At 37.6% G+C, this 15,818-nt stretch overlaps 1 protein-coding gene across 1 annotated transcript in view; it reads right to left on the bottom strand.

Annotated features, from left to right (window-relative positions):
• Positions 1–598: 598 nt before the first annotated feature.
• The window catches only part of THSD7B (thrombospondin, type I, domain containing 7B), a 724,891-nt gene continuing 709,671 nt past the window's right edge, over positions 599–15,818 (bottom strand). Inside the window, exons 25-27 of the mRNA XM_010853704.1 lie at positions 15,052–15,244; positions 11,594–11,681; positions 599–680 (exon numbers count right to left, since the gene is read on the bottom strand). Of these exons, the coding sequence (XP_010852006.1) occupies positions 599–680; positions 11,594–11,681; positions 15,052–15,244 (363 nt within the window). The remainder of the gene's footprint in view (positions 681–11,593; positions 11,682–15,051; positions 15,245–15,818) is intronic.

Genomic DNA, 15,818 nt, shown 5'->3' with positions numbered 1-15,818 from the left:
TGAAGTGCCATCATCCTCCTGGCTACAAAACAAAATACAATTTGTAAAGGTAAAAACTCAGAATTTCTGAAATGGTAACCCATTCTCTCTGTGTTCGTGAAAATAGGCAAGCCAATTTGAAAGTCTTTGAACTGATGTAAATTCTAGAAAACTCAGTGTTGAAGTATGGGAAGAATAAGGATTTGCACTAATATAGTGCATAAGAATGCAGTGTCAGACTGATCATTTACAGTAAAAGCCTTGGCCTCTCCGGATTGTCATCATGCTGCTGAGGATAAAATTTACTTAAGTCTGTGGGAATTCCATCATGTTTTCTTCCTCCCATTTCCAAACAGGAAGAGAAGGGTTTTCAGGTCCCTTGGGAAAATCAAAAACATTAAACACTCACACCCACAAACAACTGGAAAGCAAAATGGCAGACCTGATAATCCTTGACTCCATGTCCAAATGAAGTTGAGGCAATATTACTTTTGCAGTATTTGTATTCTGCTCAGTATATCACACCATGAGATTCCTCAAAAAACTGAGAAGTCTGAGAGCTACAAAATAGAAAGCGGTTAAGGCAGTTGATGTCTACATTTGGATTTCTTTTTTCGGGTTACATGTCTAAGTCTCCATCGTAGGCTAAGGTCAGAGGCTTCTGTTGGGGAGGTGTGCTTTGATGTGGTTTTGGCTTCTTGCTGTAAAGGGAAAAGAATTCCTGAGATGAAGAAAGTTCTCAGAGCTCTGTTTCATCTGCCAAAGAAAACTGTAAGGTACAGAAATCCAAGTGGTTAGACAAAAGACTGATTTCTCTGGACTGGCGGGTTCCTTTTTGGAATACTGGTGTACTTTAACCCTTAAGCCAGGAGAAGCCTTTCTTTTCCCCCCAAAATCTTATAAATCTTAAAAATAGTTTAGTGGAAACAATGAATTTGGTAAAGGGCCACTTTCCTTTGTTTATACGCTGTAATGTGAACATCTGTTGCTCACTAATTCCTAAGCTACCAAGACCTCCACAGCGCAGATGTTTTAACATCATAAGTAGCTAGAACAGCCAGATTCTCTTGCTTTACTCTGCTGTTGTTTTTAAGTAAACACACTTCTGCTCGGGCTTGAAACCTGGCATCTAGCTGCCAAGTCACCAAGGTCTGTTAGGAGAATTTCACTGATGTACCAGGCAAAAGCTTTCTCTTCCGGTCTCTGTGCTCCCTGAGTTTGACATCTTTGCCAGGTTAGAGAGGGCTGTTCTTGCTTCTCACACAGAGAGAAGCTGAAACTGAGTTACATTGCCCAGACTCTCAGCAATGTCCCAGATCTGGGGCAAACCATGCTCCATTATGCCTTTTGATTCTCAGTGTGGGTGAATGTCAACTAATGAGTACTTACAGTTTAATTCTGCTACACACTGCCTTCCCCACCATCATTCTGTCTCCCTTCTGTCCTCAGTGTCTAGGCTTTGCCATGCCTTCAGAGCCCAGCTCTTTGGGTTGTCCTCACCAAGAGGGAGCCACCTCTGGCTTTGTCTCCAGATTTCTATACTATTTATTTTCTTGCAGCATGTTATTAATTGGATGCATGTACTAAGTGCCAAGCCCTGTGCTGAGCACTTTACATGAAACACCTCAATAAATCCCAGGCCAGAAGTGAGAGAAGGGGGCATGGGGATTATCATTACTACTTGACAGAGAAGGACTGGAGAGGTTATTACCTTCCTCAAGTCACTGAGTGAGTGGCAGAGCCTAGAATCCAAATGCATCTTGTACACACAGGAAAAACACTTTTAACCCTTCAGTGCATTCTCCTTGTAGCCACATTATTAATTAGGCACTTGGTAGCAACAACTCTTTTGTCTGTACATATAGTTAATTTTTAATACTTTGAGTGAATGTAAATTAAAAACAAACATTTTAATCTGTACAGTTGAGTGGCATTTTGAACATTATGTTGCAACGTTGCATAATCATTACCCCAAAGGGAAACTCTTCCCACTAAGCAGTCTACACTTTGGAACAAGTAGCCTTTGGGACACTTTCCAAATACCATTCTTTAAGGCAGCTCCGAGAAACCAGCATTTGTCCAGAGGAGGAGACTAATGTAATGCATTATATAAGGCTATATATTTTACAAAATGCAATGTATCGTAAAGGGGGTAATTAGGAACTGTTACGGACTCAATATTTGCATTACCCTTTCCTCAATCATATGTTGAAATCTTAACCCTGAATGTGATGGTATTTGGAGGTGGGAGATGGCCTTTGGAAGGTGATAAGGCATTCTCTACCCCTGGCAACCACCTGTCAACTTTCTGCCCCTGTAAATTTGCCTATTCTGGATATTTCCTATGGAATTATACTGTATGTGTGGCTTTTTGTGTCTGGCTTCTTTTACTTAATGGCTAAAAAGTTGAGAATTGCATGATGCGTGCATTTTACCACAAAAGAGACACATGTCTGATGACATTTTTTTATAGGGAGAATCTCCTAGTTTAAAATACTGAGAGAAACTTTGTTTGAAACAATTTATAGATGCTAGAAGCAATTTATAGATGTTGAAGAGGTGAATTAGAATGGATTTCTAAAAAGCCTATTGACAGGAACCAGAGATCCTACAGCGTCCACACCCGGCATACAGTAGGTGTCTGTGTGTGACTGAGTGCTTGGCATGGGCTGCAGGCAAAAACATCCTCAACAGTGGAGAGGCAGAAATAAGCTTCAAAATTCACTGCAGAGGTATACTCACCCTAGGCCTGTTCCCCTTCTCAAAGAACAGGGACTGCATAATTATCTGAATAACATCCAAATTTGTCTATATTAATGTATATGTAGAATCCAGTGGCTCTAGTCACACTGCCAGGCTCCAGCTTGGGTCCAGAGCACACTAATCTGCATTTAAAGGGACTAAAAACTCACACAAATGAGAATTTACAACAAATTGGAAGTGACGGTTTGTCTATTATCCACCCTAGGGATGGTAGTAGAAGGTGTCCTAATGTCCAAAAGAATAGGAGGAATTTCATTTGGAATGACCATAGGGATCTTCTAGCTCCTCCATCTCCTGCTGTTTTAGGGGAAGAAAAGAGAGGGGCAAAAAATAAAGGTGTTTCCAGAGTTTCTGGCAATTCACTTTTTAAAATATTTATTTTAATGACATATAATTGATTTACAATGTTGTTAATTTCTGCTGTACAGTGATTTAGTTATATGTATATATGTTCTTTTCCATTATAGTTTATCACAAGATATTGAATATAATTCCCTGTGTTATACAGTCAGACTTTGTTGTCCATTCTCTATACAACAGTTTACATTTGGCAATCCACTCTCTCTTTTTTTTTTTTTTTTGAGGAATTGGCTTCTCTAAAAAAATTATTTCATTGGAGTATAGTTGATTTACAATGTTGTTAGTTTCTGCTGTTCAGCAAAGTAAATCAGTTATACACATACGTATGTCTACACTTTGTCAGATTCTTTTCTCATATAGGTCATTGCAGAGTATTGAATAGAGTTTCCTGTGTTATACAGTGATCCTTATTAGTTACCTAGGCTCAGGGGTAAAGAATCTGTCTTCCAGTGCAGGAGACTTGGGTTCGACCCCTGGGTCAGAAAGATCCCCTGGAGAAGGAATTGGCAACCCACTCCAATATTCTTGCCTGGGAAATCCCATAGACAGAGGAACCTGACAGGCTACCATCCATGAGGTTGCAAAAGAATCATACATGACTTAGTGACTAAATAACAAGCATGTGACTCCCAATCTCCCAATATATCCCATCCCACCTGGTAACCATAAGTTTGTTTTCTGTGTCTGTGAGTGTATTTCTGTTGGTAAGTTCATTTGTATCATTTTTTTTTTAGATTCCACAAATAAGTGACCATAACATTTGTCATGATATTTGTCTTCGACTTTCCTCACTCAGTATGACAATCTCTGGGTCTGTCCATGTTGCTGCAAATGGCATTATTCTAACTGGCATTTGTTAAGGGCTTCCCAGCAGCACTAGTAGTAAAGAACTTGCCTGGGAATTCCCATGGACAGAGGAGCCCGGTGAGCTACAACACACAGGGTCAAAGAGAGTTGGACATGACTGAAGCGACTTAGCACACACAGCTACGTAGGAGAAACATGGGAAATGACGTCCTGGGATGTGGGGAAGAGGGGTAGAGACGGGTAGCTCTTTATGAAAAGACAACAGTATTGGTTACCAAAGGAGGTGGTGGTTAGAGTTAAATTAGGAGATTGGGATTAATATATACACACTACTATTCATATATACTATATTATATATGAAATAGGTAAACAAGGACCTACATTATGGCACAGGAACTCTACTCAGTATCTTGTAATAATCTGTAATGGAAAAGAATTTGAAAAGGAACAGATATGTATATACACATATACATACACACACACAAACAAAGAAATGGCAACCCACTCCAGTATTCTTGCCTGGAAAATCCCATGGACAGGGAACCTGGCAGCTATAGTCCATGGAGTCACAAAGAGTCAGGCACAACAACTGAGCTTGCGCATGTGCGTGCACACACACACACACACATATATATAAAACTGAATCACTTTTCTGTACACTTGAAACTAACAACATTGTAAAATAAGTATGCTTCAATAAAAATAAAATCCCCCTCTCCCCCATGAAAGAGACAATATTGCCTAGGAGACATCTAAACTGGGCCAGCCTCTAGGAGCTGTGCCTAGAAAACTTCAGCTCAAATATTACTTGAATTTTTACACCAGTTTACAGGTATGGAATTGTGAACGTTGTGCTCACCTCTAGGACAAAAAAAGAGGTGGCTCCTAGTGTGTAGGCTTGGGGTTTTTGTGGTGTGTGTTGGGATGGTTGTGATAAAGGCTTCATTTCATGATGTCTCTCTTCATACCTTGTAAGCTCTGTTGATGTATTAAAATCACAGCTATGAATGTGTGAGGGGCTTCCCTTGTGGCTCAGCTGGTAAAGAGTCTGCCTGTAATGTGGGAGACCTGGGTTCAATCCCTGGTTTGGGAAGATCCCCTGGAGAAGGGAAAGGCTACCCACTCCAGTATTCTGGCCTGGAGAATTCCATGGACTGTATAGGCCATGGGGTCGCAAAGAGTCCGACATGACTGAGTGACTTTCACACACATGAATGTGTGAGATCTGAGAACTTTTAGTGAGTTTAAAAGTTAGCAACCACTGAATAATGTGGTAATGCTGCTGAGAAGCTGTGGCTTTAGAGCTTCCTGGCTGGTTAAAAAGAACCCTAAGAGAAAGATCTGAGTAGGGGCCTGCCCTCTGCAAAGTCAGCAAATAGGAAACTTTTCTTCAGAAGCCCCTGCTCCCTTTCCTTTCTTCCTTCCTGATCTTTATTAGGAGATTCATTTAGAAATAGTTTTTAAATTATTTTTCTCTTTTCAACTCTGCTATCAGGTAAGGTATGAGCACCTCACTCACACTAAATCAGGACCCCTAAATGCCTGGCCCGTGGGCCACCACCACCCCCAGGCATCCTGTGCCCGTGGTGGCCATCTCCCATCCATCACACACTTCTTTCCTGTTGAGCCCAGGAATAGCCTCATAATTCTTCCTAATGCAGCGCTCTTGACAGCCACTACCACTTTTAGAGTTTGCACAAGGGAGAAAACCATTATGCAGCTCTGGCTGTAAGAGATCATTGACTGACACGTTTTAAAGTCACCTTTTCCATGATCATTTGCATTTTAGCAAAGGATAAGCCCATTAGACCAGAAAAGCGAGTTCATTATGAAAAGACAGGTAAGTGCTGACACTTCTCACCACCCTTGATTGCAAGCCACAGGACCCAGACCAGAAGACACTAACAAACAGTCAGCTACTCATGAGGGCTGAGCCTCGGAGGTGGCAGCATCACCTTCAAACTTGAGAGCCCATTCCCTGCATTGTGCTGAGCAAGATAGAATAGATGTGGTTCTTCAAGTAACTTCCAGACACTATGTCTAGATTAACTAAAAGCTCACCCAATGGTCGTTCCCACTAAATGACCTCATGGATCTTTATTGCCAGGGGAGCTAGGGCATCAGTAATATTTCAAGAAACCCAAATGTTTATGGCAGACATACAAAGGATCATATCTAACCAAAGCAGTCCTTGAGAAGACTATTTTTCTCTATTTTCTGAAAAACATTTCCAAATGTTATTATAAATTGCTTTCATCTAAAGTATACACCTAACACCTGGCATGTTATAGCAGCTCTCTTGTCCTAAGTTTTTTATTTTGAAGGAGAAAATATAAAATCTCCAAAACTGTCATCTTCTAACTCTTCTGCAAGCTATTTAATAGAAATAGATGCTGTGAAAACCTATTTGGATTCTTTAGGCAGCTCATATGTAACAGTAAGTGTTTTGATATCATAAGTCTGTTCCCAGGTCTATAACTTACTTTTCTTGGGAAATGAAGATCTGCTAAAAAATGGAAAAGGTGTAGACATTAAATTGAGTCTAAAGAGTTTTCGGGATTACTCAAGGACAAGAAATTACAGAGACTGGAAGTCCAGTGGAAAGGGGTTAAGACATTTGAGGGTTAAGACGAATCTGGAGCTGATTTTACCAGGCTGATACCCTTACATAAGTTATTGAACTTTTCTGAGTATGGCTTACTCCCTCTTTAAAATAAGGATGATAATAACAACACTTTATTGGATTATTGGAAAGACTGAATAAGGCAACCTATGTAAAGCACTTTGACATATGTGAATATTAGATTTTTTTCTTGACCTTTAAAGATCATGGGCAATAGATTGTTTTAGCTTATCCACTCATTGATTCATTCACTTATTTAATAAATATTTGTGAAACTTGTACTCTAAAAAATAAGTCATTAAAGCTCTTCTCCCCCACCCCCAAGTCCTTATGGTTTGGTAGATGTTGGAAGACGTTTATACAAGTAACTACAATGCCAGCATGGAGTAAATGCCACAGGGCTGGCAGCTTATACAAGTTATTCCAGGCTGTTTCATAAAGAAAAAGTTGGCATTTAAATTTTTATTGGGAAGAACTGTTAGAATGTCAATAACTTATGAAAATTAATTCTAGAAGAATGAACTGTAAGGAGTAAACCATGCAAGCAGAAGCTTTCTTGTGAAATAAGATACCACACTATGTACCCTAATGTAAGGTAACGCTTCCCAAAACACTATCCTTCAGAAAGAGGTTGTAGCCTTATATTCAACTCCTATAAATATTATGAAAGATTACAATATAAAAAGTATTTTAATGGAGATCATAAATATACATGAGCAGTACAAATAAAATGACAAACTTCCCTAATATATATTAATAGATACTTACATCTTGAGATAAAACCTCTGAAATAGCAACACAAGCAGATTGAAAGAAGTGTTGTATCTCAACCAACTTGGATGGATATGAGTATAGTAAACTTGAAATGTTGACTGTGATGTAGAATGAGATTTTAAATGCTTCAATGATAAAGCAACAATTTAAATACAAGGCAATGGCACCCCACTCCAGTACTCTTGCCTGGAAAATCCCATGGACCAAGGAGCCTGGTAGGCTGCAGTCCATGGGGTCGCTAAGAGTCGGACACAAGTATGCGACTTCACTTTCACTTTTCACTTTCATGCATTGGAGAAGGAAATGGCAACCCACTCCAATGTTCTTGCCTGGAGAATCCCAGGGACGAGGGAGCCTGGTAGGCTGCAGTCCATGGGGTCACACAGAGTCAGACAGGACTGAAGTGACTTAGCAGCAAGCCTATGCAACACACTGGGGCATAGAGAAATATGAAAATGAAGTTGAAAGAGTTGTTTGGGCTCAAATAGTGGAAGGCTTTTAATGACTTGCAAGGCAGCCAGAACACGACTTTCATGTTGCTGTCAATGGGAAGCCACTGCTGGTGTTTGAGGAGGAAAGGGGCTGATCACTTGGCTAAGTTTTAAGAAGACTAATCTGGCTATAGAGAGTTGAAAGGAGGATTGTAGGGCTTCCAAATATGGAGCTAACTGCTACTTCCAATGGGGGATTATTAAGGGTGGATACTGAGGATGAAAAAAAGATATACTATACACATAAGTATCTATATAATTTGGTCACTAAACAGTAGGGGATGATTCCCTTGATCTTTTACATTAAAAATTCTCTAGAAAATTATGTTTGTCACCACAATTCAGTGAGGTACCTATAATCAATCCCCAGAGCCTAGGAAGGGCTACAGTAAGTATTGTTGAAGGAATGGATTAAGGGTAACATACTTTTAAGCTGAAAGAAAGGGAGAAGTGTAAAAGGGCAGAATTTATGAATGTTAAATTTTAATTTTTAATCTTTTGGATATTCAAGGAAGAAGGAACCATAGAATCTGGAATTGGGGATGTGACTGTGAAGTAGAATACATCTCAGCTTTCACAGACTAATAGACTAGCTGATTATCTTACACTATACTGGGCCCTTGCTTTGAGAGCAGTTTCTCATCTATCAAGCCTTTATGTTCTTTGTTTCAATTTGAGATCTTTTCCTCATTTTGTCTAGTGGTGAATGCTTCCTATCACTCTCAAGCTCACATAAGGTTTTCCACTTCACATTTGTTCATTAAGACAAGATCTAGACAATACAAAATTAATTCAAACATAACTGATCAAATCATTTGATTTTAAGGTAAATAACTGAAGGTGTTACTTTTTTATTGCAACACTGAGGAAGTATTAGCTGGATAGCAATCCAACTTCTAGAAATTCAATCTCAATCACTATAGGTGGCAGAAAGAATTAAAGTCACTTGATTTTCTTTACTAACTTTCACTGACCGAGAGCAAAGACTTAAAAACCTGTGTAACCTTGGAAGTATGAGCTAAAATACAAAGACTGGATTTGAATTGAGATTAAAAACTTGGGCAAAAATTGTCAAGGAAACAGTTTGAGACAGATGATGAATATAAATATCTCGATTTAGAGAAAAAAGCAAAGTAACACTTTGATCTTATGAAAATTAAAAAAAAAAAAACCTTTGAAAAATTTCAGGAAGCTAATAAAATATTCTCAACACACTTAAAAATATTCAAAGGTATTTACTTCTGTCTGGCTTTAAGATCAGCTCATCAAATAAGATATATACAATAAAGTAATCACCATTTTGTGAGAATAATATACTTAAGGAACTAGTTGCTTACAAAACAGGGTTCCTGGAATGGACAATCAAATTTTCTTTTATGGTTGGTCACTGTAGATAAACACCTGACTCTACTATCTAAAATATACTCATAGGTTTTTTGAACCAACTGGTCAATTTAACATACTTGGTAAAAATAGGTCAGTTTGAGAAGAAAATTTAAGAACTAGAATTTTCTCAGCCTCGCCTGCTATTAGTTACCTGGGGCTCTTTTAATTACTCCTGCATGTGGTCAAGTTGTCTGGATGCTTAAATCAGAATTCCTGGAGCTAGAGATAGCAGAAAGGAAAATTTAAAAAAAGTACCTTGTAAAATCTCACTCCCCTAAATAAAATACTGAGGAATAAACCTGACCAAAAAGGTGAAATAAACCCACAAACCTATGGTCAATTCATCTTTGACAAAGGAGGCAAGAATGTACAATGAAAAAAAAAGTCTGCTCAGCCAGGGGTGCTGGGACAGCTGGACATATGCATGTAAATCAATGAAGTTAGAACACCATAGACAAAAATAAACTCAAGATGGTTTAAAGACTTAAACATTAAGACATTATATTATAAAACTCCTAGAAGAGAGCATAGGCAAAACATTCTCTGACATAACGTGTACCAATATTTTCTTAGGTCAGTCTCCCAAGGCAATAGAAATAAAAACAAAGATAAACAAATTGGGCCTAATCAAACTTACAAGCCTTTTGCATAGTACAGGAAACCATAAACAAAATGAAAAGACAACCTACAAGTGAGAGAATATATTTGCAAATCATGTGACTGACAAGGGCTTGATTTCCAAAATGTACAAACAACACATACAACTCAACAAGAAAACAACCCAATTAAAAAAAAAAAAGGGCAGAAGACTTAAGTAGCCACTTCTCCAAAGACATACAGATGGCCAATAGGCACATGAAAAGGTGCTCAACATCACTATTTATTAGAAAAGTGCAAATCAAAACCACAATGAGATACCACGTCACACCAGTCAGAATGGCCATCATTAAATAGTCTACAGATAATAGATGGTGGAGAGAGCATGGGGAAAAAGAATCCCTCCTATATTGTTAGTGGGAATTTATTGAATAAGTTGGTGAAGCCACTGTGTGAAACAGCATGGAAGTCCCTCAGAAAATTAAAAATAGAAATATCAAATGATCCAGCAATCCCAATTCTGGCCATACATCCATACGTGAAGTTGCTTAGTCGTGTCCGACTCTTTGTGACCCCATGGACTGCAGCCTACCAGGCTCCTCTGTCCATGGGATTTTCCAGGCAATAGTACTGGAGTGGATTGCCATTTCCTTCTCCAAGGGATCTTCCCAACCCAGGGATCGAACCTGGGTCTCCTGCATCATAGACAGACACTTTACCGTCTGAACCACCAGGGAAGTACACAACCTTAGAATAAATATATGCACCCCTATATTCATAGCACCACTATTCACAATTGCCAAGACATGGAAAAAATCTGTATGTCCATTGACAAATGAATGGATAAAGAAAATTCTTTTACAAATATGTGATGGAATAGTACTCAGCCATAAAAAAGAATGGAATAATGCCATTTGCAGGAACATGGATGGACCTAGACATTAACACAGTAAGTGAAGTAAGTCAGAGAAAGACAAAAATGTCCTATGATATCACTACATGTGAACTCTACAGTATATAAATGAAACTGTCTATGAAACAGAAACAGACTCACGGAGATATAGAACAGATGTGTGGTTGCCAAGTGGGAGGGTGGTAGTAGTTGTAAGCTTTTATACCTAGAATGGATAAACAACAAGGTCCTACTATATACAGCACAGAGAACTATTTTCTATATCCTGTCCCCATAATGGAAAATGAAAAAGAATGTGTGTGTATACATATGTGCCTGCTGAGCTGCTTCAGTCGTGTCCGACTCTTTGCAACGCTATGCTCTATAGCCTGCCAGGCTTCTCCATCCATGGGATTCTCCAGGCAAGAATACTGGAATGGATTGTCATTTCCTTCTCCAGGGTGTGTGTATGTATTTGTGTGTGTGTATGTGTGTATAAACTGAATCACTTTGTCTAACAGCAGAAATTAAAACAACATTGTAAATCAACTACACTTAATTAAAAAAAAAAAAAAAAAACCTCTGTGATTAAGTCCTGGTACTAAGAGGTACCAGGAAATTCCAGTGTGTTAAAATGGTACCGATCTAAATCAAAATTGTAAAATGGGAAAGCCCTGATTAATGATTTGCCTCGTATACCTGTGATATTATATGAAAGCCAAATACAAAAATGTTATTTCAAATGAGGACAATAAAGATAATACTCTCCCACTTAAACTATTTAGCAATTCTAATGTTGGTGATTATTTGTGAGTTTAAGGGTCCTGTTTTAATGACCAGATTTCAACATAAGTTTTCTTTTAGTATAATATGCCACCAATGAAAATATAGAGTATAAACTTTTTACTAGTTAGTACTTACCAAACAAGGTAGGAAGTAAATACTAGGAAAATCATGATAAGAAAACCACCACCTGAAACTCCATAAACCCAAATTTTCACTCGGCCATCTGTTTAAAATAAAAAATAACAGGCTTAGCATACAAAAGCTTTTATTTCTCATTTATTTAGTGTATTATTTATTTCTCATCTGAATTCTGAGATTTGCATAAGTCAGAAGCATATGTGAAAATACTCACATGTGACAGCTATCAAATGTCCAAAAAATAAGTGAAAATATTAAATATAGGTTATCAATTTTTTCACAATGCCAAAGACCAGTGCTACTAATCAGTACTTCATAAAATCTAACAACTTGTAGGATATTTTGAATTTATTTTCATTTATATATACTTCTAATACAAAAGTATTACAAAGCATATCCACATGTAGAAGTATATATTATTTTGGATTTAATATCTGTAAGAGGTTAAAAAAAAAAGAACCAAATAGTCTGATCTATTTTGTGATTTTAACTATATGACACACACCTTGACTGTATGTATGGTGTGTGTATGTATAAATTTGAGTTGTTTCTGGAAAACACATGGTTTTTGTTATGTTTTACATGAGCACACAGTTAACTAAACTTAGAATTGCACTGATAACAGCAATTCCTTAGCTTCCCAAAAGGAATTATGCTCCTTTCTGAAAGATGTACACACCAAGGTTCATTATACTACATTGACTGTAATTAACTGTAGGTCCAGAAAAACACATGTCAGAATCTTATTCTAAGACCTTCATGGGATAAAAAACAATCTATTGTAAACATTTGTTTGAAAGAAAATCACTATTACTTTCAATTATATTGTGACTATCTATCACAGTTTTGGCTTACAAGACACTTTCAAGCCTCAATCAGGTTTTAGAATGAGTTTTCAACATAGTAATGGCCCTTTTTATGGTCATAAAACTTTTAACAAAGCTTTGATTTTGATCTCTTTGAAACACTAATGATGTGATCCCCTATTCTGAATTTTTTACATTGGCAATTAAAAAAAGTCTTCCCTGAGTGACAATGTACTTTTCATCTTATTACCCCTAAACCTCATAAAGCTGAAGTATTGTAAGATCCAGTGCTTTTAAATCCCTATTGCAGAGGTATGTGATCTGGGTGACCTTTAAATCATGTTACTTAAAGAAGAATTAACATAGCTGTTTATACGAAGCTAATGCTGTATAGCACAGAGGGCTTAGCTCGGTTCTCTGTAATGACCTGGGTAGATGTGATAAGGAGGGAAGTCCAAGAAAGAGGGGATATATGTGTGCATGTGACTGATTCACTTCATTGTACAGCAGAAACTAACATAACATTGTAAAGCATTTATACTACAATAAAAAATAATTTTAAAAAAAGATATGTAGTGGAAAATTAGTCTTCCTGCCAATCTCTGAGCTCCCTACCCAGGTGCCACTGTTACCAACTTATGAACCATCTCATAGTTTTCTCTGCAAATGCAAGCGACTATATACACAACATACATGCACTTTTTCAAAAAGACACAAATTGTCCTTATCATTCATTTTGGTACTACTTTTCCACCTAACAATACATAATAAAAATATTTCCATACTAGTTCATAAAGGCAGGTCCATCTCATCCTTTTTAATACCCCTAAGAGACATTACACAGTTGAATCATATTTTTGTTTGTTATTCTGTTTGTAGACATTTATGTTATTTCCATTCATTTGCTATATAATAAGCAATCATATAATGAATATCATTTACATTCTTCTCTCAGTATATGTGTGTATATTTGTATGATTAATTTGTAGGAGGAAAATTTTAGGTCAAAATGTATGATAGGTTTTGCCTAATTGCCTTCCTGAGAGTTTGCTCAAATTTTTAACCCCATTATGAGAACCTAATGAAAGTTATAAACTTTCTCACAGACTAAATATATATTTTACATATATGTTTATATACATACATACATATACAAGTGTATATATGAGTATACATATATGTATGTGTCTGTGTTTATGCATGTATGTGTACACACATGTATAGTCACATACATGGTATTGATGCTTCAGTTAGATCTCCAGTTTAAGGACTTCATTTGTGGATTTGAAAACTCATTTTCTTGGAACCTCATCTTAATTCTCTCTCTGAAATAGGGTCTAGAAGCAGTGAGTGAGACTGGCTGCATTTCATAGCATGCTTCCCTCAATTTTAAGTCTGTTTCTCTAGCTAAACATCACAGATGAATATGATTTTTAATATCTATGGCATGCCCAGACGTACTATGGAACCAAAGTTAAGATATTGTGGTCATCCTTATAAGCTAGTCACAGAATGTCTTGTTTCTTCCACTAGATCTAGGGTCCTTTGTGCCTGGGCTCTAGTTTTGCTTCATTTGAGCATGTCATCAGGGCACTTTGGTATGACCAAGGCTTAGGATCTGGGCGGAAAGTTCCCAAGGTATATTTTGTCTGAGCTTCATGTGTGTCTTCCTTCTCAAGGTTCCTTCCATCAGTCACGCTATCTCCCTGTCATTCACAGCACTTTGTTTTCTGGAAGAGGTATGTACATTAGGCACAGAGAATTTTGCTTTCATATTTTTGTCCAGTTCTTAAAGAAGAAAGTAGAGGCCAGTGCTGTGTAAGGATCTTATTGGCTTGCCTTTCATACCTTTCTGTCACTTACTGGTGCTGTGACCTTGGTCAAATTATTTTGCATTGCCAGTTTCAGAATCATAATCTCTAAAGTGGGGATAACAACATCTCATTATATGTTGCAAGAATATAATGAGGTGAGTCATGCAATACAACCAGCATGGAATCATAGGGTATAGAGAAATTATCTAATACTGTTCATTCTTATCCTTAATCTCCACTAAGTTTTGAGTCCTATAGGCCTGACACTGTGCTAATACTCACAAAAATTCTTCAGGACAGATGCCTAGATTGATTCATAGATGAGGAAACAGTTCCAGACAGGTAAAGAAATTACATGCAATTACAAAGGAAGTACCTCTGATCCTTGATACCCATAGGTCTCTTGGCCTCTGAAACTGATGCTATTTTACTATATCACTAGTGTTTCTCAAACCAGATAGGGTACCTGGAATTTCCCTACGTAACTCCATGTTCTTGAGAATCTATTGCTTTTCTCATTTTTCAATTATATATAAAACGTCACAATTTTTATTATAAAGTCTTTGGCAAAGATAATTTACAGTTCAAACATTTTCAAAGATTAATATTTGGTTCCTTAACTCAGACTGGGGTTGGGGTTGACAGACTTATTCTCAACCACCCGTGAGAACGTTTTACACTACATGGCACTCAAATGTGAGGAACCTTGAATAAGACCATATTGCCTTTTCTGTCCCTTCTTCCCTCCATGCTTTCCATCATGAGCAGTGGTCACAATATGAACCCTAATCCCCCAAGAGAAAATTTACATTTCTTACTCATAACTGATATGTACCTGGATCAAGGGGTTGGAGAGACCAACCTTTAAAAATATCATGTATTTTTGAATTCACGGGTCTGTTTTTCCCAGCAAGGTTTTTCACATCAGCTTTTTTATCCTCTGAGCCCGGTACCTTCATGCAGTAATCCAGGAGACCATTTGATCTCATGATCTCTGTATAGCCTTTCTCACAACCACAGACTCCACCCTACAGCATGAAAAATACATTTCTGGTTACACAGTGAGTTGTACAGATGAAAAAATAACACCTTAATTGTTGGAACTGCTCGATAGTTGCATGATATGTCATGGCAATTTAGGGTTTTTCAGCACCAGACTTGTCAAAGCAATGAAAAATCAATAAATAGTTCATCATCTTTCTGATTTCCAAAGCCAACACTTCAATAAATTATCAGTTCTTTCTAGTGATTGATCATTCTTACACCTTCCAAATTGAAATCATAATTTTTTGTCAATAGAGAATATGAACTACATCCTTTTCTCTCTTATAGAGGTGTTTAAAGCTTTAATTAAAAATTTACTTTGGTTCTTCCCCCAGCTATCTCACATTCCTGCCTGCTTACTCCAATTTGTCCTTAACATTGAGAAGCAACGCAACAGAAATTATATGCATCTCTTCTCTGAGTTTTGTGCTCTTTGAGGTCTCTTTCTGCCTCTATCATCTTCTATCATTGATCACGAACTAGAATGAACTGGCTCTCCACTCGTAGGCTTAGTTCCGCACTCAGAGGAGACAGTCCAAGGCTGTGAAGGGGGGGGGG

This window comes from Bison bison, unplaced genomic scaffold, assembly GCF_000754665.1.
Source record: "Bison bison bison isolate TAMUID 2011002044 unplaced genomic scaffold, Bison_UMD1.0 scf7180017864330, whole genome shotgun sequence".
Taxonomy (NCBI): domain Eukaryota; kingdom Metazoa; phylum Chordata; class Mammalia; order Artiodactyla; family Bovidae; genus Bison; species Bison bison.
Note: the sequence above shows the minus strand (reverse complement) of the source record. Positions and strands in the feature narration are given on the sequence as shown.